The 26,317-nt window shown below is 45.7% G+C and overlaps 3 protein-coding genes across 5 annotated transcripts; all 3 read left to right on the top strand.

Moving 5' to 3' along the window:
- The first annotated feature begins 141 nt into the window (after window positions 1–141).
- On the top strand, window positions 142–13,081 carry slc12a8 (solute carrier family 12 member 8). 3 transcript variants are annotated; one of them, XM_037489612.2, is made up of 14 exons: window positions 142–330; window positions 992–1,135; window positions 1,227–1,373; window positions 1,665–1,856; window positions 1,937–2,168; window positions 6,484–6,597; window positions 6,753–6,840; window positions 7,138–7,225; window positions 7,935–8,081; window positions 9,267–9,903; window positions 10,022–10,119; window positions 10,210–10,327; window positions 11,219–11,279; window positions 11,521–13,081. In XM_037489612.2, the coding sequence occupies exons 2-14, from the start codon at window positions 998–1,000 to the stop codon at window positions 11,687–11,689; spliced, it is 2,229 nt and encodes a 742-aa protein (XP_037345509.2). In that variant the 5' UTR covers window positions 142–330; window positions 992–997; the 3' UTR covers window positions 11,690–13,081. The 3 variants fall into 3 exon arrangements, with proteins under 3 accessions (XP_037345509.2, XP_037345511.2, XP_062421200.1); XM_037489614.2 differs by having other exon boundaries at window positions 1,017–1,135; window positions 1,207–1,373; window positions 9,264–9,903; window positions 11,521–13,080; XM_062565216.1 differs by having other exon boundaries at window positions 9,264–9,903; window positions 11,521–13,080.
- A 248-nt stretch (window positions 13,082–13,329) lies between these two features.
- Window positions 13,330–23,417, top strand: heg1 (heart development protein with EGF-like domains 1). Its single transcript, XM_037489302.2, has 14 exons — window positions 13,330–13,813; window positions 16,975–18,022; window positions 18,213–18,727; window positions 19,008–19,121; window positions 19,223–19,345; window positions 19,427–19,536; window positions 19,626–19,681; window positions 19,980–20,140; window positions 20,408–20,542; window positions 20,741–20,783; window positions 20,861–20,898; window positions 21,017–21,104; window positions 21,280–21,457; window positions 21,581–23,417. Exons 1-14 carry the CDS (start codon window positions 13,555–13,557, stop codon window positions 21,722–21,724), a joined length of 3,012 nt encoding a protein of 1,003 aa, XP_037345199.2. The 5' UTR covers window positions 13,330–13,554; the 3' UTR covers window positions 21,725–23,417.
- Window positions 23,418–23,936: 519 nt separating this feature from the next.
- On the top strand, window positions 23,937–25,100 carry LOC119228990 (uncharacterized). The gene has a single exon (XM_062565162.1). It carries the CDS (start codon window positions 24,044–24,046, stop codon window positions 24,995–24,997), a length of 954 nt encoding a protein of 317 aa, XP_062421146.1. The 5' UTR covers window positions 23,937–24,043; the 3' UTR covers window positions 24,998–25,100.
- The last annotated feature ends 1,217 nt before the right edge of the window (window positions 25,101–26,317 follow it).

Raw genomic sequence — 26,317 nt, 5'->3', positions numbered from 1 at the left:
GGGCCTGCACACAGCCTCGTGGCTCATACGCAGGACCCGCCTTCCCAAAAGCTGCGGACCAATCAGGTTTTAGGAAATAACTCAACAAATAAAAGGAAAAGCGTGGCACTTTCCCCAGCTTTAATGATTAGGTAACCGCGGGCTCGCCAACGCTGACACGGGAGCACAGCTGCAACACACCGTGCGAGGTTACCTGCTCACCGGAGACTTCTCACAGGCACAACCCAACAATGGCCTGATTTCTCTTTTATTTTTTGATAGATTACTATCACTCCTCTAAATCTTTTTTTTGTTCTCTCTCAGCATTGGAATGACGACGGACTCTGAAAGGTAACGTTAGCTGACGTAACCGATGAGTTTAGCTAGCAGGGTTACTTTCTACCTGTTGGATGATTTAGGAAAGAAATGTATTACAAAATAATTTTCATCATTCAGTTTCATTTAGGGGCCGTTTTTCTCATTGACTCGTTCAGAGAGTGAATTAACTTAACTTTAATAAATAGTTAAATAAAGGAGTTACTGACCATATTTGAGTTTTGCACCCAACGTTAACTTAGAAACATCCAATTGAAAAAGTTTTGTTAATTAAGCTTTTGACCAACAATTGATTTAACTTTTAGCCAAACGAAACGGATAAAACATTTGTGAAAAGCTGTTGTTGGTTATTGAATGCGTATTGTTTTTATACTAACTGTAACGTTATTATGTAACGTTAACTAGCAGATGCTCTTGATCGTTGTCTCGAGGTGCAGCCCTTAAGTACCCGGAGGCAGCAAGTTGCTCCGCTGCATCCGGGTATCCACGTGCACCACCTGTTGCGGTTTCAGCACAAACTCCTTATCTATACTCTGATCTTTTGTTGAGGAATTCGTATCTTAAAATTAACGTATTCATGTTGTTTTCTATTCAATCTATGATTAACTCCGGAGGGAGGGGAAGGGCAGCCCGTCAGTGGAAGTGCCAGTGATAACTCCTCTGTTTACATTTGTAGGCCGTAATGGAAACTTTGCCAATAGGTTGGACTGTGTGTCACACCTGTGACCGGGAGGGAGACGTGGCAGCGCTGTTGAATGGGGCTGTTGCTGACACCAACACAAACACGCACGTCCATGATTTGTTTCATGAAGATGCACAGGTACGGTGATTGGTCCTAAAAAAAAAAAAAAATAATGTGACTTGACTTTTTGGTGTCTAAATATGGGCCAGTTGCGTGTGTCCTTGATCAGGGTTTCCAGCCGCGCCGCCAGCCGTGGTGGAGGATCAAGCTGTTTGTGTGGGAGCCGGTGCTCTTTGGTACCTGGGATGGAGTCTTCACCACCTGCATGATCAACATCTTTGGCGTGGTGCTGTTCTTGCGCACCGGCTACCTGGTGGTTAGTATGCAATTTGTTGCTTTCAATGCCATTTCCCTTTCCATTCAAGAGGCACTGACATATGTTAGAATTTGTAAAGAATCTGCCACAATGTTCCATTCATCTGCAGTTTTTAAGAGCAGAGAAGTATTTACTTTCCTAATGTTTGTGTGTTGGCAGCTCCAATCGCCACACAACCTACGCCCTATGCACACAACCCACAAACTCACCATTAAAGCAAGACTATATTACAAGCAGACTTGTATGTATGGGAGATAAAAGTATTTTGTGTTGTCTCCCATCCTCCTCCAGGGGAACACCGGCGTGCTGCTCGGGATGCTTCTCGTCTCCCTGGTCGTGCTAGTGGCTTTAGTGACGGTGATGTCAGGGATTGGAGTGTGCGAGCACTGCGGCGTCGGGAGTGGAGGAATCTACTCCATGATATCCATCGTCCTGGGCGGCAGGCTCGGGGGCACAGTGGGACTGCTCTACGTGTTTGGACAGGTGAATTACAAATCCACACTTTCAAGTTAGACCTCCAGTGGTTGATTATTCCTCACGACATGGTCTCTCCGACCTGACAGTGCGTAGCCGGCGCCATGTACCTCACGGGATTCTCAGAGTCTGTGGCCGAGCTGCTCGGTCTGCAGAGCAAGTGGGCGGTGCAGGGCATGTCGGCGGCGGTGCTGCTGGCCCTGCTTGGGATCAACCTGGCAGGTGTGAAGTGGATCGTCCGACTCCAGCTGCTGCTGCTGGCTGTGCTGGCCGTCTCCACGCTGGACTTTGTCATTGGCACCTTCACGCACCTTGATCCAGGTATTTAAGAATGCTTTGTGTGGTATCAGGTAAACCTAAAAAATAAACTATTCATGTGGAAAGTTGGTGGAAAAATTTTCACAGTCCGGTTTGCGGACGTTCGGTGCGAATTTCCCCAAAAAACAACTTGCTGGGAGTTTCCCACTAGTGTTTGGATCAACGGTGTCCAAGGAACGTCAAACGTTCTTTTTACAGTTAGGAAAACATTCTTAAGACAACGCCCCCACGATCCCACAAGCATTCTGTGAACAGCAGCAAAACGACTTTCCACAAAGGCTCTGTGAACCCTAGGAAAACAATGTCCCGCAAATAGTTGCTTGGAAAACAATATCCAGCTGTCTTCAGAAAATTACAGTCCTGTGTAGTTAAACCCCAAAGTGTAGAGATGTGGACGCTCCGGTAGCGCTGCAGTAATCAGGTTAACGGACGTTCTCGAAACGCGTTTAACAAATAAAACCCATTGATTTGTATTTGAAATATATTGCAGAAACAAATTTCTTAAACCGTTTACCATGTTATTTTAGGAGAGAAATATATTGCAAAAATAATTAGTTACATTTAGGGGCCGTTTTTTTCTTATTGACTCGTTCAGAGAGTGAATTAACTTTATAACTATGGGTTACTTGAGTCAACTTAGAAAGATCAAATCAAAAAGTTTGTTAAGCTATTGACCAACAACGGATTTAACTTTTAGCAAAAAGAAACTCATAAAACAATTGTGAAAAGCTGTTGGTTATGGAAAAAAATAGCGTTACTCCATTAGGCCGAAGGTCTGTGGAAAGCACAGGTCGAACACGGGAGTAACTGAGTTAAGTGCAGTAAAAGTGCACTGCAGCCCTCGTTAACTTTATTAGTTCCACCTGTTTCTGCCATCACAAAACGATTAATGCTACAAAGACTATCGACATTCAGGCCAGTAATATTTAATCTGAAAATACCACATCTGAAGACCACATTGTTGAAGGGGAAGAAAAGCGGCATAATTATTATTCCAATCCAACAAATGACAATTTCATATCTGAGTAAAATACTTGCTCAGTGTGCTTATACCAAAGCTTCTCTTTTGTACATTCCACACCACTTGATTGAAAACTAGGATAATAGGATAATTTTTTTTCTGTTTTTTTTTTATTGAGTATGACCTCCTAAGTGGCCTTAAAACCTTTGGTTACCACAGTATTTCGTGGTGCATATCTGACTGGCTCAGGCCAGTAGAGGTAGCTGTAGTTCTACTTATTATTCTACTCGCTCTGCAGCTCTAACTCACCTCTCGCCATGAGACCGGGGTTTGACTAACAATTTGCCCAACAAATTTGAACAAATCTAATTCCCTCAATGTAAACTTTCCTTTCCTTCCGGGACGGCTTGGTTGAGTTTGAAACTGATGATGATGATTTCTCATTGTTCAAGCAGAGTCTAATAATCTTTTTTTTAATTGTGGTGAGAAAACGTTGCTTTTTTGTGTTGTTGTTGAGTAGATCGTATTCTTTTGTTTGCAGACAGGAAGTCCTTCCCAACATTTCCTGTTCTCACTGATTATCAACGTCCTGTCCAGTGGGAGGAGAAAAGTGTTCCAGTGTTTATCTGAACACTGCATTAAAGGGACTAAATACCATGCGTCTTGCATAAACCCAACAAAAACATTTAACATGTACACTATAAGAAATGCATAATCGGGGAATCTTATGGCCTAATGTCCTACTCCACTCTCCAGCTGTGGCTAATTTTTGCAAGATTAATCTTTTTTTATCCTTCATATTACAGTAGAAAGAGCCCTGAAGAATTGTTGGAGAACCACCCATAATGGCTACTCCAGGTTTTTCCAATTAAGAGCTTCTGTGCGTGTTGTGGTGGTGACCTCATGGTTGGCAGAGGTCCAGCAGGTCCACTAGCTCGTTGAACCAGCCCAGGATTAGCCTGCACAGTCAATGTCGAGACACATCCTGAAGGAAAGGAGCCAGCCCCAAAAACAAAATCCAAAGTTTGATATCGCACATTCCCTACGTACGCTCTGAAGCTGCCACAGCTTTTTATGCCAGGTCAACAGAGTATGTTATAATTGTATGGGAAACACTGCATTGTAAACTAATATACTGCAGGTGTCTGACCACAAAAAAGATCTCGTCTTGAGCAATTACAAACTTCACAGAAATCCAGGAAAGAATCCATTCCAGTCAATTTAATTTTGTACTTGGATGGAAATGCAACAGCGTTTAATTCAAATAAAAAATATGTAATATTTTCGAATTATAATTCACATAATTTGTATTATGCTAGGTGTCAGTAATTATCCATTTTTTCTTCCTTTTGCCAGCGTTAAGGACCTGTTAAGTGATTGACTGACGGGTCCTCTGTGCAGCCCTGTGGAAAGTATCGTCTAAAAGCTGCATTTAGCTGCAACATGTGAGATGGCTCAGACGGGTGCGTGATCATCCCAGATGGGAGGAATTTAAGGCATTGTGTAGTAAATTAGTTTAAGAGTCAAACAATACATTTGCAAAACCATTTGGATTGTGTTGCATGGATACAAAAAAAAAATCCTTTTTGATATAAGCCTATTCCCTACCGAACAGGACGCCATAATGTACTGCTCGGCTTTGGGGTGTTAACCAGACTCACCCACATTTTTTGAAAATGACAAAGAGGGAAGGCCTGAACTCCGATCTGAGGCCCGCTGCTCGAGAGAGCGCTACATCATCTCTTCCTGTGATCCAACTCTGAATACATAGCTCTCAATCATTCCAGTGGGACCTGCCCCACCCCTGTAACCCCACAACCTGCCCTGTTTTGCCCTTTATTCTGGTTTGTGTGGGAGAGTATGCTGGGGGTCAGTCCGACTGGGGGGAGAGGCCTCAGACACTTGTGTAATCTGACTACACATTCCAGTCGGCATCAGAGGAATGCAGAGTTCAGAGAGGAACCTCACTCCGCCCATGCACTTGTTCTTTAGACAATGTAATGCTGCAATGTGAATGCTTTATTTGCTCTGTAGGCCGCCCATAAGCTTTCAACCAGACCAGCATCAGTCCGGCTGCACTTAAGCACAGCAATGCACAGAGCTTTGTGTCAACATCTGCATGCTGAAATACATTTTTAGCCATTATGTTTGTATTTGTTTGATGGATTGTATCAATAACTTTTAAACAAAAATCCCAGTTTCGGACGTGCTGTGCAGAATGGGAGCGAGCTGCACTCTCAACAACAACTCAAGTAAATCTGAGCAGGCCTTTACTTGGGCGCATGCTATGGTGAATGTGACTATGCAGTCCTAAACTTTTCCAAACGTTTTGCTTTTAAAAAAGACTCATTTATTTGCAGCTTTTGAGATCAAATGCTCGGGCAGTGTATCCAATGAATCGTTTTGTGTGCATAGAAACTGTTTTAAGCCACCTGACTACAGTGAGTACCGTGACATGTCTGGATGCTGGGGGGCTTGTTTTAATATGGGTGGGGGGTCCGCGGTGCACACATGGTCACTGACTGCCCCGGATCTGTTATATTCTTATTGACTCACTTTTTTTTAAAGCTTCCTGAAATTCCCCTCCTATAGAACATACTTTGGAGCAGCTTGTCAATCATGCCTTTATGGTTTTGGCTTTTGTCAAAAAAATCTTTTTTTTTTTTCTCGCACACTGTCTCCCTCTCTCGCTCACTCTCATTCCTTGCTCAAACTTGGAAGCTGCTGGGCTTCTGAAAAGGGTGGCGACTTCCTTTTGGATAAACATGTCATTAATCTGTGAACACATTCTTTCCCATCGTGAGATAACCAAGGGGGAAACGTGTGGTGTTGTAGCATAGGCCTGTCCTTCAGGCTGTTTAAACGGACCGGTGCGGAACCATTTCTCCCCCTGCAACGTTCATCAAACCGACCTGCATTGAACTGGCCATCATGACGTTAGACTGCAGTCTTGTGCTTTTATCTATCTTATTTTGGGGGGTTAAAAAAGACTCTTAAGTAAGAGTATCTCATTGCGGTCATGGAATCCCAAGTAGTGCTCTAGGTTCTAAAAGTTGAATAAGAATATTATTTTGGCCTTCAGAATAACAACAAGCTTTAAGAAGGGAAACCTGACTGGTTTTAAAATATTCAATCGTAATAGGTGTCTTGGACTGAAGGTATTTCCAGGGCAAAGAACCCCTGGGTGCAGACTTGATGTGTTTACATATTCAATCCATATACTTCTCCAGGAAATGCAGTGCAGAAACTCCGCATGCAGCCGACAGTCTTGTTCTTTTAGAGCAGAAGTAGACTTGTAATCGTCGCGTAGGGTTCAGATCTAATGCGCTTTGTTTCGGCGGTTGTCTCCTCTCTCAGAAAATGGTTTCATCGGTTATTCAGCCGGGCTGCTGCGCAGCAACACGATGCCAGACTACACCCCAGGGGAGCACTTCTTCACCGTCTTTGGGGTCTTCTTCCCTGCTGCTACAGGTGAGACGACCCCCACCATCTGTTTTTAGATCAAACATTTTGGAAGACCTTTAGTTTGAAATGGTCCAATGTTAAGTATAACTTGGATGCACCCTAATAGACAAGCCGTGGGAAATATTCTGTGTACCTCTTACCTCTGGTGTTTGTTTGTGCAGGGGTTATGGCAGGCTTCAACATGAGCTCGGACCTTCAGCGGCCCGGACACAACATCCCCGTGGGAACGCTGGCAGCTGTCTTCACCTCGTATGATGATATACACACGCACGCATACACACTACACAATGAAGTGCCCCCCCCCCTCATTGTATGAATCATCCAAAATGGTACTTTCCAAGTGTTGATCTAGCTTTAGTGGTGCTCTTTGATCATTTTGCGGTATCTTCCATGGACAGGGCCCCCTTATCCACCCTCATTGGAGAGAACAAACCCGCCTTTATTTCCAGCATGGGCCCGTCGGACACATCCCCCTATCAATCATGATATCATGATAAAGCAGCAGCTGTTAATAATCCAGTGTTGTGTACTCTTGGTGACCCCCAGGTGGTTCCTGTATCTGGTCTTTGTCTTCCTTCTGGGGGCCATCTGCACCAGAGAAGCTCTGCGCTACGACTTCTTGATCGCAGAGAAGGTAAAGTACCGTCTCGTGTTTCCATCCTGCCTTGTCAGAGCGGCGCGCTCCACAGAAGAGGTCAGGTGAGGGGACTCCCCATCACGGCTCACTTGGTCCGACTCAATGTCTGCTCTCGCTTTCGAGATGTTAAACATTTTATTTTTTTTATTCATTAAAATACTACTAATACTAGTCTCTGGTTCAATAGACAGCTGATTTTTAAGTATGTGAAAATAACAATCTGTTCCAATACCCCAGCTCATGGTCTTAAGTGTGTAATTTGCACTTTCACACACTGCCGGTAGACACATCTGTCCCATTTCAGAAAAAAACAAACCGGCAGTCCACTTAACCTTCCTCTGATCTGCCCTCTTTTTTTAAATACTCCCTCAAAGCGGTATTCAAAACCAAGTGTATCCCACAATTCATATTGGTTTACCGCTCCAGCGCAATTTATTTTGTTGTGGTTAGAGGTCTGACTTGTTGTCACTATAATTGTACACGACTTTATGGACTAGAGTGTACAAATGGTGTATTAGTGCCAAACTCTCCCTCATATTAATGTATATATTTGTTTTACAAAAAGGCCTTGACTTCCAGCAGTGGTTAGTTCTCATTGTTTTTATAAGGTGCTGGCTGCAGCGGAACGGAATTGGGTGTAGCTGTTGTGTGCGCTCAACCCCACCCATCCTCTTCCACCCTGTGTTTGTTTTCCCTCTTCCTCCAGGTCTCCTTGGTGGGCTTCCTCTTTCTGCTGGGCCTCTACATCTCCTCCCTGGCTTCCTGCATGGGCGGCCTGTACGGGGCACCCAGGATCCTCCAGTGCATCGCCCAAGAGAGGGTCATCCCCGCGCTGGCCTTCCTGGGAAGAGGGGTGGGTGGATGGAGCCAGAGAGGGAGGGATGTCTGCACATTAAGAGTATTTCTGAAACGTATCCGCTAGATTCTCCAGGATGTACATGTTATGTGGTGAAGGTGTGTGTTGTTTGCACAATCATCATTGGCTCTTTACCCAAATCCCCCAGTACCGCAGTTTGATTAATTTAATTGTAACATTAGCACTGTAAGCTCTTTGTGTGACGGCAGTAAAGAGGATCCAAGTAAGTTGGACCTGCAGTAAACTCACCGGTTAATTTGGCCATTTTGCTACCAGAGTGACAAACTGATTTGAACCTACAATGCATTAGCGCGCCAAACATAAGATCAACTTCTAAAGGGCTAGTTCAATTTCTTGTTGATGATTATTTTTCTTTTTGTCATAGTTAGAAAGTACTGATGCCCTTTTCATGTCTCTGCAGTCAGTTACCTGAGTGAGGTAGTATTAGTAAGTAATAGTTCTGAAGGCTTTCTTTGACTGCCAATAAGTTCCTGTAGTCTGGATGCACATGGCGGCGTGGTGAGAGGACAGGAGTGCCTGGCAATGGAGTCCGAGCGAGCGGACCGACTGCGTAGCAGCGCATGCGCGCGCTCAGTCACGTCGCCGCTGTGACCCCCGTCCACCCCAGCAGTGGCGTCTGACCTCTCTCTCTCAGCGGGCTGGAATGAGGCCCTAGACATCTTGGCCCGAATCAAAGCTTCAGAACAAACGCAGGAAGGGCGGCGGGCCGGGCCCAGCTCCGCTGTGTGCTCTGGAAGCCCGCCAGGCGCACAGCGCAGCTCCTTAAACTGAGCTACAGGACCTGGGAAGTGAAAGCAAGCTGGTTAGCGAAACACATGTTAAAGTAATTATTAGTAATTCCTAGACTATAAGCGCTTTATTCAAGTGCAGTTTTATTTCACCAGTGCCTCTCAATGGCTGGTTCTCCTCCATATCCATAGGAGACAGCCTTTCATTTGGGTAAAAGGTTGCAAAGATCGTTTGTCCATCTAAAGGAGTGGGACAATCTTCTTTGTCAAAGCCTCAGTGTTGACTTTTGTCTGTTTTCAGCTTTGATACTTTTTACCAATGTTTTTTTATACATAACCAGTACTATATAATTATAACTTAATCAGTAAAAATCACCTCATTTTTTGTTTGTTTTTAGACGGCAATACTGTGACTCCCTCTTTTTCACAGAAGGGCCCAAACAAGACTCCAGTGGCAGCCATCTTTCTGACCAGCCTGCTCACCATGGCCTTCATTTTCATCGGCCAGGTCAACGTGCTGGCCCCCATCGTCACCATAAACTTCATGCTCACCTACAGCTTCATCGACTACTCCTTCTTCAGTGTGGCCATGACCTTCCAGCTGCAGGCTAAAGAGAAGGGGGAACCCCTCGTCCCGGCCGACGTGAAGCGCCGTGGGTCGGCCAGGCAGAGCTCGAGGCCTCTGATCGAGGCCAGCGTTCTTCGCTACGGGAGCGACGGCGAGAGTCCGCAGCGTAAAGGCACGCTGTTGGAGTTCACCCGGGACATGGACCAGATCTTTCCCGCCGTGACCGATGTGGACGCCGGGGCCGAGAACACCTCCCCCACGCAAGGGCCGTGCGGCCAACGCCAGGGCAGAAAGGCCAGCGGCAGCGCCAAGCAGAAGCTGATGAACAGTTTCGGGTTGGACCTGAACAGCAACGAGTTCTCTGAGGAGAGCGGTGAGGAAGCAGAGGCGCGGCGAGGAGACCCGGGGCCCGCTGCTGGAGGAGAACCAGCAGCGCAACGCTGTTCAGGAGTAGACCACGCGGAGCCGGAGCCGTATGCTGACCCTCAAAGACGCGCCGCAGGTGATCGGCTCAAACCATCAGATGCTAGAGTGGAGAAGCCTGCAGAGGAGATCACAGGTGTTGGTTGTACTTGTTTTGTTTTTCTGTAACCTGGCCCTTTTTTAATTGACTGCTTCAGGGTTTGGAGGCAAAGCGGAGCACCAGAGCTTTGAGATCCGACCCATGAAGGATTCATTGTATGCAAAGTTTTGCAACCCCTGGGCTGCTCTGGTCGGGGTGAGCTACACATTTCATCCACCACGTGGTTTGGTTTTTGTCAATTTTTGAATAATATTTACATAATTGTTTGTTTTTTTTCCTTTTCAGGCATTGAGCTCCCTATTGATTATGTTTATAATTCAGTGGGTTTATGCTTTGGCAAACATAGTGTTTGCCTTGCTGCTCTTCTTCTACATCGGGAGAACAAGTCCTGGACTGCCCACAGGTGAATTCCATCTGTTCAGACACGCGTAGCTCGGCTCTGTAATGATGTAATGTCAGGGGTGACCAAATGTCTTCACTGGGACCGGACAGTCCCAAAAAGACTATGCACTTAAAAAAAAAAAAATCCAAGTTGATGGTTGTGTATGAAAAAAAAAAAAATGGGACACAGTAAGTTGCTTCTGTGTGTCAGGTTGAACTAAAACTTTAAGGCTGTAATTGTAGCTTATGAAAGACCTTTTTTTCCAAATACCTTTTTTGAAAGCCAATGCTGTTCCTTTTTAAGAACGTATTTCACCTTCATATAACACCTTCTGTCACTCGATTATTGTACTCTGGAGGAAATGTATTCTTTCATGCCTGGTGCTATTTTGTAGCATGATTACAATTTAAATGCAGCAAGTAATTCCTTTTTATATAAGTTTAAGCAAGATTCCCTGCTGCAATTATTATTTAAAAAAATATAATTTATGTCCTCATTATTTCCACCAGAAGAGTTTGATATGCTGTTTTCCCTTTTTAAGCATTTGGGTCTTTGGTCTCCCCCACCCCTGCTGCTCCGTTATCATGTGACCTGCTAATGCAGTCTGGCACATTTCTGGGAGTTTCACTTGTGGTCTTTTTTTCCTGGCGGGCCGGCAGCTGTTGTGGTTTATCATTTCTAGAGGAGCTGGATGGGACACCAGCACCTGTGCAGTGAACTCCTCACAGCACGATGTGTGCATGTCTTAAACAACCCCCTCCCCCCCCCCACCTGTTACTGCTCTTCTGTGCACTGTTGCATTTTATTTTTTTTAAATGCACTTTGAGTTTTTTTTTTTTTTTATGATTTTCTGCAGCTGCTAATGAAATGAAGCACATTTCTCCATATGACTGTATTTTTATTTATTTGCAGGTATTGCAGCGCGATTCAGCTTTTGCACATGGATCAAAAACGCACTGAATAGCATTTTCAGGTATTTATGTTATGGTACAAAATGATCATTTAGGAATACATTTCATTTGTGTAAGTGTCTGATGAATAATACATTTTAAGGTCATTCATCAAAACCATTTTTGCCAAATTATCTATCCAGGCAATTGTGAATATTGAATGCTTTTCAACTTTTCACTGTAGTATTAAGCCATAAGACTGTTTCCTGTGTCACATGGTACCACAAAACTTTTTTTTACCGTGCTATTTCTTTCATCTTCCAGGAAGAAAGGCTGTTCGCACGATGAGATCGTTGTCACACCCTCTCTGTCCGGGTTCGGGCTTAAAACCAAGCAGCTCACTGAGGAAAATGCTGACTTTGCTTCTCGGCACCGCTATCACCAATCCTCATTCATCAGGGTCAACAAGGTGGTGCAGCCACCCCTCCACTGACTTGACTCAAGTACTCTGCTACCAACGGGTTTTCTGTCTCACAACATGTGTTATGTGGCACTGTGGGCCGTATTCTGCACACACATGCAGCGGCTCACACACATTTGTCCTGCGTATACGTAAAATGGATACTTGAATGTCTAAATATACGTCATGGCTTCAACGTGTGTGTGTGTGTGTGTGTGTGTGTGTGTGTGTGTGTGTGTGTGTGTGTGTGTGTGTGAGAGAGAAATTCTGGGTATTGTAGACCAACAATAATTTTCAAAGAATGGATTTCATCAACGACCCCGGATTCAATGACAAATGCTGTCAAATCAATCAAAACAATACCAAGAAATATATTGAGCTGTGTCTTATAACTAGAAACAGGCTTACTTACTGTTTAGGATGCATCATCAGCCTATTCCTAAATTGAATCGAAGATGTATACATATGAAAACAACAGTAAATTGGGTTATTATGTTGTATAAATTCTATTTATAGCACTATGTACAAATTTAAAAGCGAACCAACCAATGTGAAATCAAAATAGTTAAATGCTGCACCATTAGTACTAAAGATGTATTGTTCAAATCCGATCACAATCAAATCAGTGGTGACAATCTTTAAGGGTCTGCAGTTAAGATGCAAGTTTTAAATTGGGTTGGCTCAGAACTAAAACAGGTTTTCAATGTTTGAATGAATGATCACACAATGAACGTGAACCTCTGTGTATCACAAAGCCCAGCCAGCATCATGTTGCCCCGGTGCGTCTTAGGACCATTTTCTCTGATCACGTAGGAGGTCGAGCGTTTGATCGGCTCACACTTCACTCACAGCAGAAGTCGGACTCGAGAGGTCATGCTTTGAGAGTCGGGCGTGTTTTGCTCGGTTAAGAAGAGCCACCGTTCCAGCAGCAGAAAACTCAAAGCTGTGAAAACCACTTCCTCTTGGCGTGTTGTTATCAACAGGCACGTATGTAGGCCAAAAGGTAAATGCACGGTGTTCCCTTGTCATTTGACATTAGTTTACTCGGCATCCAGAGTGTTTTACATTCATGGGCAGGCCTTTAAATGTGGAAATAGTGTTTTTTGCGTTAGGCCAGAACTGAAACAGTTATTTGCACTTTACTGGAATATTATTTATTAAAGCTGAATGTAAATGTACTTTCACCATCTATTGTACTAATAAAATCACTACATTGTAAAACTAAATATTCCGCGTTCTGATGGACTGGCTGATGTGTTTCTCATTCTAGTCACTGAAAGGGCTCCAAAGGAGAAATTATTTACCCGATTCTATTTACATGGCTTAGAGAATCAAAAAAAGGGCTTTAAAATGTAATATTTGTCATAAAGAGGTAGCGTGTCATTACTATTATATGACTTGACATTTTGTTTATATGATTTATTTTATTTTACACACAGGTGAACGGTTCTGTTGTTGCGGTTTGTATCAAATCTTCTTTGAGGGGCTGAAGTGGAACATTCCGACAACACCTGAAGGCAGCAAATGCGGGGGAGGGGGGGCGGGGGGGGGGGGGGTTGTCTATGGGTTGAATAAAAACACTATTTAGGGATATCGTGTGTGTGTGTGTGTGTGCGCGTGTGCGTGTGTGCAGGAGGAGGAGCCCTGGCTCCTTGGCTGTAATAACAGGCTGCCGCCTCGGCTCTGTTATCTTCCGTCCCCCGCCGCCCGAGCAGCGGATCTCCTCCTCCTCCTCTTCTTCCTCCTCCTCCTCCGGACCTGCTGCAGGATTTGTTTAATTCTCATGAAACTTCCCCACTAGCCCGCGGCGCTCCTCTCATGGTGTCCCCCCGGAGACTCCCCGGCCTGCACTCGACTTTACGCAAACTATCGGCCACCGTGCGGCCGTCTTGGAAATCATGGCAACGTGGTCGTTGCCTCGGCTCCTGTGCGCGTCTCTGTCGGTCCTCCTGCTGCGTCTGCCGGGGCCCCTCGGGGCAGGGACCCCCGCCGCCAACGGCACGGATCCGGTGACCGCGGGATTCTACTCTTCCACCGCCGGGGGCGAGCTCGGTAACGCGGGGAGCGGCGAAACGTCCACTTCGCACTCCGCGGAGAGTCTGTCGGCATCACAGAGGAACGTCCTGCTCACGCGCACCGCCGCCGAGGGCCGCGCGGGTAAGACCCCTCTCCAAAGCGCCGTCTGCTCGGCGTGCGCCACTTTATTCCTGCTGGGCTTTCACGCGAAGTTGCGTGTTTTGAAATGAAGTTTAGGGTTTGTTTGTTCTAAAATAAGCGGGATTTGGAGATGTGCCTTCAGTGGATGCACCACAGCAACGTTAATGGACAATTTGAACGGTTGGTGGTGTCTCTCTCATTTGGATAAAGAGAGAAGCTTTGACACTTTTGCAACCTGTTGTGCTTAAAATCCCCTGACCGTGAATGAAAAAGCCAACTTTCCCTTTTTCCCCCCACGCATTGCCGACATGAGTGCATGTATTCTAGACAAAGTGTCACGAGTGCATTGCTCTTCTGCGTTTATGTCAGTATAACTAACAAATGTTTATGTTCGTCGTTTTGGCTTAATGATTTAATTTTTAAACCGCTTAATATGTGCAATAAACTCAAAATTGAAAAAAGAGAAACAAAAAATATGTACGATCGAGAAGCCAAACCCAGTATATTCCAGCAATTCCCTTTTCTGAAATAAACTAAATTAACATTCAACAATTCAAACATCAATCTCTAGAATGCACTTGCTGTCGCCTAACTGTTTAATTTCTACTTTAATTTAAAACGTTTTTTTCTTTGTTTTGAGTAGATGCCACTTCTCAGTTTACTGGGATTTTTGTAAAATAAATCCTTCCGCCTCTTTAAGACGTTTCTAATGAACAGACAGAAGACACATCTATACATGGATACATCTAACCTGCTCACCATAACCCATTCACTTTCCTCAGCGGATCCTCTGGGGAGAATATTCAGCTCCTCCTCCATCAAATCTGATGAGCATCTGCTCTTTTAAAGACCGTTGCAGCTTTAGGCCCGAGGCGTTCCTTCCACCTCGTACAGGTGCTGATAAGGTTCATGGAAGTCTCCTTTGGTCCAAAGCCTCTTGTCACATGTGACCACTTTGGGAGCTCAATCTGCACGGCCTCTTAGCTCCCAAACAGCATGCCTCAAAACAGGGATGCGGTTTAACAATTTCTTAGATGCAGCAATGCAAAATAAAAATGAATGAGAGCCATTTTTCCCGAAAAATTAGAATGCAACCAAATGTTTGCGACAAAATGTGCGATAATGGCCGGTGCCTCGTGAGCAGAGAGCGCGGCACCTTTTATACAGACACCACCACGGCCATCCACCCGCTTGTCTTGAAGTTACGCATTTATAGTTTTTCCTCTTTGAACTTGCACAACAAACTCTTTACTACCTTTTTCTATTTGTTTTAAATACTTTTAATTAATTTACACTAATGCAACTCCGCTAACAATAAACATGCAATACAGCAGTTGTAATGAAAACCTTTGCTATTTCTTTCTCTCCTTGATGGTATATTTTATAGATTTTAGTGACCTGCGTCACATAATGGGCTACTCCTCAACAAGGATTGTGGATAACTTTGTCTCTTTGGCGTCTGCATTCTAATCCAAAGTGAACCAGAAGTATTCTGCATTTTTTTTTTACCCGTCAAACCTACAAGACGTTACACACATTTGGCCGTTGTTCTTTGACATGTCTGCAGGCTTCACTCCCCACAGGTACAACGGCAGTCTCGGCCACAGCTTCGGATCGCACTTTGTGTCTGTCCAATGCGTTTTCTGCTTGGTCTCGAGGATCGATGCGGTCCTCCTCACAATGGTTTCACCCAGATTCACCTCTCCTGCTCCAGTGGGGGGGGTCTACAGTCAGCTGGTGACAAATGCAGCTTAACACTCAGTCACTGAACATCACAGAATCATACCGCAACAAAACATCAGCCTGCGTATTCACCACTTCCCCACCACCACTGTCCCTCCTCACTAACACGATAACACTTCTGCATTTGCTCGAAATGAACACGCGAGCCACAGAGCGTCAGTCGTGAAACCGATGTGTGGAGTCCACGTCGCGGCGGAGAGAGACTCACACGGCGGAGGATATGGGAGCGTGCCTCGCTTGTGGCCAACATCACGTTCTCATCGGAGTTCTGTGTCCCGCATTTCATCCGAAGAGAAATAATGAGAAGACATACACATGCAGAGGAAGTGTGAGAGATAGAGAAATAGAGTCCAGTGGCCCAGTGGCTCCATTGGTCCTGGTTGCCTTTGGGTCAGAAAAATACCTTTTTTTTAATTCCATTCAACTCTCTAGTTATGTGGTTTAAAAGCGGGCTCTCATCTGGATTTTTAAGTAACGTGTAGCGATGAATCCACAGATAATGATCACCCAGCCGTTCAGGTCTACGACGCTCTGTAGCATCTCAGTGCTCAACCTCAATCCATCCATCCTTCCAGCTGCAGCGGGCAGCGGTTTTCAGAAAAAAAAGAGAAGAAAAAATGCTTTTGTACACAACTTGCACATCCACAAGTCAACGCACGCGTCAACACAAAAAAAGGTTATTCGTCAATGTTGTGATGACAGCTTGCGCCACTTGGAGGGCAGCTTTTAGTTGGTATAAGGAACATCCACTATTTTGGTAATATTTTGTAAACTTTATTTACCCCTAACAGTGGCCTTTAGGCACAGTTTAAAAATCAATTTTGAGTGCTCACAACTTTTATTATTTTAATTGTGTGTGAGGTTAAGAGAAAACCTCCTCTGACGCTGAAGACACTCCCACCTGCATGGTGACAGTTGTTCTGCCAGTGCTTCCTGCTCGCTCAGCTTTAGGAAGGAAACGCACATTTCCCAGGGGAGACCGTCACGGCCCTATTTAGCACCTCGAGCCGGGCAGCCGATTGTTCTCTGCCCACAATGCATCTCCTCTGCAGCAAGCGATGCTTCTCCCCCCCCCCCCCCCTCGGTGGGAGGTCTGTTGAAGCCAGCCGCGGCCTGGTGAGCAGCCTCTGGTGGCCTCGGCAAGAAGTGAGCCACAAAGTGGACAGAAACAGCGAGCTTGTTATCTAGGAGTCTTAATAACCTTGTGTCAGGCATAAACCTGAATGTAAAAACCATCACTTCTGATACAAATGATTCTCTATGATACTTAAAAAATGGCTTGACTTTAAAGGGACTTTGTTAATCATATAATAGATCAACCTAATTGTAATTTCTCGCCTTTTGCCATTAAAATGAACGATGAACAACGTTTTCAGTGTCTAGTCACTGCAAAATTGATGTTATTTCTGTTTCCACAGCCACAGAACAGCCACAAACCTTCACAGAAGCGGGCAGCCGGTCACTAGGGGACATTATTCATTCTACCGAGCCGCTCGCCTCCGCCCTCGTTGTAGCCACGACGGAGACCAGCAGCAGCAGCAGCAGCAGCAGCAGGGACTGGGAGGACATCTCCGTCACGGACCAGGCGTCCGGCGCCTCTCCGGCTGTGTCCCAGGAGGACCGACTCCCCCGGGACGGCCCAGTCACCATCCTCCAACCGGGGGGGGCCTCCGCCCGCGCCGAGCTGCCGCACACCGGCCGCACTTACACCTCCACCGCCGTCAGCCGCGCCGGGGAGAGGACGCTGCTTTCCGTCACCTCCTCCTCCAGCAACGGCACCTCCTCCGCCTCGACGCAGGACTCCAGCTCCCGTCAGCCCCCCTCCACCTGGGGGGTTTCTGCTCGGGTTACAGACACCGAGGGCTACACCCACAGCGCCCCGTCCACCAGGACCGACGGTCGGGACACGACGGACGAACTAGTGACCCGCTCCTCTCACGGGTCGTATCCCGAGACGGGGAGCGCGGCGGGGGTGTCGGGAGGAACCCAAAGTTTAACCGGACAACTCAACGCCACCCGTCGTCAATTCGCCTCGACGTCGGGGGAGGCCTCCGACTCGCCGCCGCCGCCTCCTCCCCTCGGGGTGACCGAGCCCGGCGCCGGTCCACCGGGAGGGTCGGCCTCCTCACCCGCTCCCACCGCTACGTCTCCGGCGCCAGGCCCCACCGACCCCTCAGGGACGGCGCAGGGGTCGGGCTTCGGCGTTACGGCCTCCCCCGAGCCCTCCTCCACCGGAGCTCACAGATCCAGCTCTCAGGTCCAGGAGGCTACGGAGGGGGTTCCATCCCAAACCAGGGAGGACAGCGCGGGCTCGGGCCTGACCGCCGCGCCGCCAACCACCACCACCAGCAGCAGCACCAGCACCAGCAGCAGCAGCAGCGGCGCTGCTTCTGGAGACTCTCGGACGGACATGCCGCTGGTTTCTGAGGTCTCCCCCACCCCCACACCTGTCGGTGTGACCGAGAGGTACGTTCTTATTCAATGGGTCATTATTTAGATAATAGATTTAGAGTGGTGATGGAAGGAATGCGACATGTTTTGGGATGAAAAAGCTGACCCTAAAGAGTTTGACTTGAAGATGTGAAGCTGCTCTTTTTGGTGTTATTCTCAGAGGGCTGTAGGACATTTGATTTCATTTTTTTTGTCTCTGGAACAGATCACAGATGACGGAGGAAGACACTTTCAAAGCCTTGGCGTCCACCATCGTCCCCACCACCGCTCCCGTCCCACCCTCAACCTTGTCCTCCCCGTGCAGCAGCTCCGCCAGCGGTACCACCCCGGGGCCAGCTATGGGAGCCACAACCGCCCGCACCCCGCCATCCACCCCGCCATCCACCCCGCCATCCACCCCGGCGCCTCTGACCTCCGCGGCGCGGCCGACCCCCGGCGCGTCAACCCGCCAAACTCGGGAGGACGATCCCACCGGCGCCACCACCCGGCGGGCGGAAACGAGCACAGGCGCACCGGGATTCGCCACCACTCTCGGCCAGCACGTCACTGCCGCCGCCTCCACCACTGCCTCCGCCTCCACCTCCGCCTCTGCCTCCACCTCCACCCGCGGCGCCCCAACCACGGAAACGGCGCCTGCACAGACCACGGGGAGACAGGCGGACAGGAGAAGCACAGAGGCTGCGGGGACGACGTCACTCATCGTGCCACCGACACCCCCGAGTCAGTGGTTTTCGATCTTCCTTCATTTTGTGGGATCCTTGAAGTGTTTGTTTTCACAGCGATACATTCGAATGTTTATTGACGCTTACAGATCTCAGGTCGTTCAATAAGGGGAGATTAGTCCAATGCTGGTTTGTTCATTCTGGTCCCAAGGAGAATTTTCAATTCCTCTATCGGCCAACAACAATTTAATTGCTGCTGATTGTTCAACTCACTTCGTATCTACGCTGGCTCTTCTCTGTTTTATGGTAAATAGTCACATGTGCTCTCTGATCGGCAGGCAACCCTTGCGTGTCGAACCCCTGCATGAACGGAGGGATGTGTGTGAGCTATAAAGGCCATCGATTCATCTGCCACTGTCAGCAGGCTTGGACAGGACCGACCTGCATCCAGGGTGAGTGACAACCACGTTAACTTTGGTGTTGCACTGAGGATTAAGACGAGTAGTCAGTGAAGAACTGTTATAGTAACAGCTGCATGTACCTGTGGGTCCAGATGTGGATGAGTGTGAGAGGGACCCTTGCCCCGTCGGCTCCAGGTGTGTCAACACACGAGGCTCCTTTAGCTGTGAATGTCCGATCGGGTTCGACCTGGAGGATGGACGCACCTGCACTAGAGGTAAAACCCCCTTAAATGATGACAGAAATAAACTTAAAGTTGGACGCGAAATCTTGATTTTCCCCCCCCTCCCCCTCATAGCAAAGGCGTTCCTGGGAACGTTCAGCGTCAACAGACTGCCACATGACCCTGTTATCAAGAGTTTCAAGAGTGAAACCATGCATGAGATGCAGAGAGAGATCATCCAGCTGGTGAGAGGAGGTCCACAGCGCCGCTGCTTCATTTCTGAGGAGAACAAAAACACTAAATTGGGCTCATGTGTGTAACGTCTCCCCCTCAGCTCAACGCCTCGTTGTCCGTCCTCCGAGGATACAGCCGCTCGACGCTGAGTAAGAAGTGAGTCGTTGCCATCGCCAGCTGTTCTCCCATCACGCGGTTCATTCTGTAGCACTACTGGGCGTCCCCCCCCCCTCCCCTTTCTCTCGCCCTCCCCCAATGTTCTGATGCTGCAGGATGCTGCATGCCCTGTGGGGCGACTTCTGGGTGATTTCTGTGGAATTAAGAAAAGAATCAATATCTTACTGACCTCTTTTTATTATCAAAATCAACCCACTTCTTTGAAACGAAATGATCCAACATAGACTCCTGGTCAGCGTATCGCTGTGCACTGACCCGCGCTCTCTTGCCCCCGCAGAGGGGAGGACGGAGTTCGTATCTCGGCTGTCAACATGTTTTCCATTACCGCCGATGTGACGGGCGCGGAGGTCTACAACAGCATCCAGATGTCTCTCGGCAACTGCAGCTCCTCGTTGGCTCACTGCCGGATGGTCCTGCTCCACCAGCTCAGTTACCACGGTAATCGGGGCATAAACGCTCGTCGCCGTAATCGTCAGGTTTATGTTTTTAATAAAGTTATTAGCAGGCCTACTTAAAATGGCATTGAGGGCCCACTACCAAATGTAGCCAGTGGGTGTTAACAGCCACTAGAGGACACCGTTGAGCCTTCAGCATCCAGTTGCAATATTTCACAACTGCTGCAGAGAATCTTAAAATAAGAGCAAGGCACAAGGCTGGCATTCCATACCTCGCCAAATAACTCGACGTGTCCACGCTGTGTTCCAGTGGAAAGTCTGTGCGTCGCCCAGAAGACGCCGTGTGACACGGAGCGCTCCACCTGCACGGACAACAGCGGCACCGCCAACTGCCAGTGTCTCCAGGGTTACTACAAACACAACCCTGACGACCTGTCCTGCTTAGGTGAGCTGAGTAGTGTCTGTGAGTGCATGTGTTACTGAAGAGCAGAGTGCTGTGTTGTAATATGATGGAACATGAAGTAACCCGATTCAAACCACATAGTGTTAAAAAAATAAATCACATAAAAACCGTAATGGCTTCGGACTCCATGCAGCAGGCGGTGTAATTGGACTCTTTCTTAAAAAAAGCATATTGTTTCAGATTGCGGAGATGGCTACAAGCTGGAAAATGGAACCTGTCATCCGTAAGTTATATTTGATTTTTTTGTCTTTTTTTTTTATTCCTTATATTCTCACTACAAACAATGTTTCTACCTTCCAGGTGCGTGTTTGGATTTGGAGGATTTAACTGTGGAAACTGTAAGTGGCCTGAAAAATCCGCCATTGCACGGACATCAAATCGAACCTTTTGATATTTTGTCTTTTTGTTGTTGTTTTTTTAAGTGTCGTGTTGATATCTTACTTCTCAACGTTTCAGTTTACAAGCTGATTGCAATCGTGGTGTCGCCTGCGGGAGGCGCTCTGGTCCTCATCCTCGTTATTGCTCTCATTGTCACCTGTTGCAAGTAAGACTTGTGTTACTGTTAGTGTGCAGTGGTTTTCATCTTGTTAAGTCCTAAACTGACATTAGCTCAATACCAGTATTGAATATTTAGCGACTCGAAGAATCAGTTCATCCAGAGAACCAGAAAGACCATCGATGGTTTAATGAATTTAAAGGTTTAACTTTTGATCTCAAAGGAAAAACAAGAACGACCTCAACAAGATCATCTTTAAAAGCGGAGACCTTCAGATGTCCCCATACGCCGACTTCCCCAAAAATAACCGCATCTCCACGGAGTGGGGCAGGGAGACCATAGAGATGCAAGAGAACGGCAGCACCAAGAACCTGCTGCAGATGACTGACATTTACTACTCTGTAAGGAGACGTACAGCACATCTCCTGCTTCACTGTTGTTTGTGTGTGCAGAGCGAGCTGATGATGTTTGGCACATCTCACACGTTTTCTCTGTGTCTGTGTTTTTTTTGCTCTTTTCCTCAGCCTGCGCTGCGTAACTCGGACCTTGACAGGAACGGCCTGTATCCCTTCACGGGCCTGCCGGGTTCCCGCCACTCGTGCATCTACCCGGCCCAGTGGAACCCCTCCTTCATCAGCGACGATTCACGGAGACGGGACTACTTCTGACCGCCTCCAGCACACGAAAAACAGAAGAAGTAAAAAAAAGAAAAAAACTTCTCTCATACTGTAAAACGTGACGTTGAAGGTTTTGTGCCGCAGCGAGAGCCCGTCTGATCGCCTGCAGGGTTGCACACTAACTATGTAAATGCAGGTGTCTCTGTGTGCGTGTGTTTTTTTTTTTTTTTGCAAGTAAAATGTTGCTTGAGAGTGTCAGTGTGCGCCCAATGCCAGTGTTTTTGAATGATTTAGCTCATTTAACTCACACGTTACATCGCTGCTGTTTTGTTTAAAGGCGTAATGTGTTTTTCCTGCCTCACAAAGCGGCTGCCGTGAGATCAAAAAAAACAATTTGCAACGTGCTCCAGGTCGATGATCCGTGAGGGCGGACAATAATATCTTTGTTGCCGCCCGGTAACACGATGCAGGTCGGAGCAGAATGATTATTCAAAGCAGGTATGGGGCTCACTGCGTTCACAGGCAGGAATGGGAATTATTGAGGGATGTCAAAGGAAAACAAACAAACAAAATAGCACCCATGTAAAGTGTATGTGAGGTTCAGCAAATGGAACATGCAAAAACACTGATCTGAACCTTCAAGTGCTGAGTTATGAAAATGTGTGTCGCCACTGCTGTGATTTATAAGAATTCGGCCTCTTTTTAGATAATAGAAAGATTTCGTTTTGGTGAAGTAAGGCGATAACAAACCACTGATGAAGAAGCCTGAATTCTGAAGCCGACATGTATTTGTTCCCTCTTTGTCCAGGTCCATCACGTGTATCATTATGGACACCTTGTGTACACACTGACTAGATTAGCGTGCGTGTGTGTGTGCGTTAGAGAGAGAGTGAGAGAGAGTGTGTGTGTGTGTGTGTGTGTCTTTAGCATTGGTGTTTATGAGGTTTGTGTATATGTGAGAAGTAATTAACTACCAGAAGGATTATCTGTCATTGACTGTAACGAATGTATTATAGTCTGTATCATAATTAGTTTGCTATTTCTGACATGGAGTGTTATTTTTATGTGAGTGTTTCTGTCTTTGTGTTCATGTTTCTGTCTATTGTTTCTGGCGTTTTAGTCAGATGTGCTTATTTAAATAAACATTTTGCACAGTAGTTATTCTCACTTCATTCTAGTTTTTTTCATGTTTGTTCTTGTTTCATATTTAGATTATTTAAGTTTGATTTGAAATGTATTCAGGTTCAAATAGATTGAAAGTGGATGTTGAGTCAGAAGGTATGGAAGAAAGTGTAAAGAGAAAGGTGTGTTCATAGATGCATACTAAGGACTTTAAATAAGCTTATTGTGGCCTTGAAGGCTTCAATTCTGACCATTCTTGTATATTTTATATTAAAATGTGTATTTTATTTGATCTGTCTTCTGTTCACTAAAAGTACTATACTACACATTTATATCATCCCTAGGGGCATTTCAAATAATCATGATGTAAAAAATGCTAATGACATGGAATAGAACATGCATTTCTGTAGGATTTGCAGGAATTTCTATATTTCAATTGAAATGGGATGAATATACGTCCATTTTGCCACAGCTGAAGAACCTCAAAAGCACGAAAGGAAGAAGACCCTGATTTGGAAACAACAGTCAAAGTGAAGACACACGTGCACATCTCCAGAAAAGCACAGAGGAGTCAGGTGCTCACAGAACAATTAACCTGTGGCCTTAACATTTTCACTAATTGTAATCCGGCGGGTTTATTGCTTCTCACAAGGATTATTAAGTCACAAAATTATATGAAAAAACTGAAGAAAGTGATAATTATACCTCCTGGTAAAATAAATACACATACATACATTCATTCTGTTGTTGTTTGTTCTATTCTTTTTGGATTACCTCTGCATTATTGGCGGTGTGAGGGTTAACTCTGTCGCCTCACAGCATGAAGGTCCTGGATTTGATCCTTTCAGTCTTCAGTTTGCATGTTCTCTCTGTGTCTGTGTGGGTTGTTTCCGGGTACTCAACTAACTTAACTAAAAAAAACTCCTTGAGTCCAATGTTTGCCTAAAGTTCTTTTAACTTTATATGATCCGGTCACTGTGTGGATTCTAACTTTCTGAAGAATTCAGTTTAGAGCTTTGTAAAGATAATTACAAATAGTCATGTTGTAAAGTAAATCAAATCAATAATCGACCCAAGGAGTGCTAGTAGTGTCACAATGTAGCAAGAATACAATTTATTAACATATTCTGATTTGCATTACATGCAAATCCCCCTGTTTCATTAAATAGTTGGATAGCCTTACTGGCTTCACATGTCAGCTTTCTACAGGCGAAGAAGACACCAAAACAGAAAGAACAAAGATGAAAGATGGACTTTCAAACTTATGCCATACTAAATGGGCCCGTTATTATTCTTAACATGGTGACTATTGCATTTTACATTTTTTGCATGGTCCGTCCACTCCACGGAGAAAAGATCAAGCAGCCTCTGAAGCTTCTCCTGTGGACTTTGATTGGCTCTACAATAATATACATTTGGTCAGGTGTTATGATGGCCTTCTTTTATCTGTCAGCTGTCAAAATCAAGATCACTCAAAGTTTTTACCTGCTGATGGTCTGCAGTGTTTTCAACAGCATGACCTCCTCAGTCTGGCTGAACTTCTTCTACTGCAGCCAGATTGTACCTGCACACAGTGCTCTCTTCACCTGGATTAAGAAGAATGTCAAATCCATCATCTACGTCTTTTGGATCACTGAAAGGATTTACACTCTGCTTGACTTTACTTCCGTGTTTTTACACTTAACTGATTTAAATGTATCTTTAATCAGCAACAATTTCACAATGGTTTATGACATGCCTGAGAAAGATTTCTGGAAAGGGTTTAAAGAAAAGATGTTTTGGATTGTGTTTTACACAGTGAAGACCCACTTTGTTTTCTGCCTGTGTGTTATGGTGATGTCCAGTGGCTCTATTGTTCTCTACCTGTGTGGACACATGCGTCGCATGACAGCAAACGGACAACTTGTGTCCAGTCCCAGGTTTAGGAATCAGGTGAGAGTCACTGTCACCGGCCTCCTGCAGGGAGCTCTGTATGTTTTCTCTGCTTCTTGGACTTTTTACAGTCCTTTTTACGAGGATGGTTTTAGGAACATTGGTCAAACAATGATCAATTCCATTGTGATCAACTTGTACATGACAGCCACTCTGTTCAACCTGGGAGCTGGTCAGGCTGTATTCAGGCAGCGAGCAGCACACATCTGGCTCAGAGGAGCTGAGTGCTTCAAAGCACCTCAAGTACAACAGACTGATCAAGGAGCATGATACTGAAGCTCCAACCAGAGGACCAGGGCTCTGCTGAGAGGAACCAAACACACGCACGAATCTACATGGAGGCAAACTGCACCCGACACTTGGAATATTATTGTAGGCGGTCAGAGCTACTTACTATACTATAGTATACATTATATATTCATCAATGTATGTTATATATTTGCATTTCTGTGATGTTTAATTTAATTAATTATTTTGCTTTCATTTGGATTCAATTATTTTAAATTCTGTCAGATTCAGGAAAAATATTCAAATATAATATCCAAATGTACGAGTTCAATTAAAACATTTAAAAAATGTTTGCCATCCTCATTCCTCAAACAGTTTAAGAAGTTCTTTCCTTTGAATAAAGCTTTCCCTTTGATTACATTCTCTAACAACCTTGATGTGTTGATCCGAATAGGTTCAAAATACTATTATACTATACTACTATACTATTATTACTATTAATGATACGAAAAGATCTAGAAGCAGAAAATCATGAGTGATTAACACATAGTTCTGTCAATGATTTTACTATTTAATGCTGGCAGAGGTCAAAACATTGACTGACCATAAGAAGGGTCAACCAATCCAAAATGATACCATCAGGACCCATCAGAAATAATCCGATACTGCAATCCAGATGTTTTCATTTTGGTAGTTTGTCAGGAGGCCATCTGTCTAGTTTAAGCACAAAGACTCCTAAAGATGTAACATATAGCCTGGCTCTCAACAAGGTTGTCACGAATAGACGCTCCTCTTCCCCAGAATATTGAGGCCTGAAGACCGGGATCCCAGATACCCCTCTCTGTTTACGGCTGCGTTGGTTTGTGCCATTCAGGATCAGCCCATTGAGTGGGTACGGCCACTCCTCCCGACGCACCTGTGTCTCGTCACCCATCAAGAGGGCCTGTGTATGAGCTCCTGACTCCTCAGAGCTCTTTGCAAAGTCTTGTGCATGTTATCATCACATTCTGAGCGTTTTCCCTGATCTCTTGTTCTTGCTTCTTGTTGAAGACTCCTCGTTTGTCCCAGACCTCGTTCCCGCCTGCCTGATCCCTGACGGTGCCTTTGCCCATCTACGCTCTCCTGTTTACTGGACACGACTACGCCTGACCACTGTTTGCCTTTGTTGAATAAATCTGCGCTCTGCGCATGGGTTTACTCCTATCTCTTGTGGTGCGCTACTAAGGTACTTAGGTCCAGTTGGCAGTGTCTCAAGACACCATACTTTGTTTAATTAGTCCTTGCCCAAATATAAAATTATATTTTTTGTCCTTTTTTAGGTGTGTAATGTGTGTATTTCTTGGAGAGCAAATCTCCTTCACA

Source organism: Pungitius pungitius, chromosome 10 (assembly GCF_949316345.1).
Source record: "Pungitius pungitius chromosome 10, fPunPun2.1, whole genome shotgun sequence".
NCBI classification, from domain to species: domain Eukaryota; kingdom Metazoa; phylum Chordata; class Actinopteri; order Perciformes; family Gasterosteidae; genus Pungitius; species Pungitius pungitius.
This window is presented reverse-complemented; position numbering and strand designations above follow the sequence as displayed.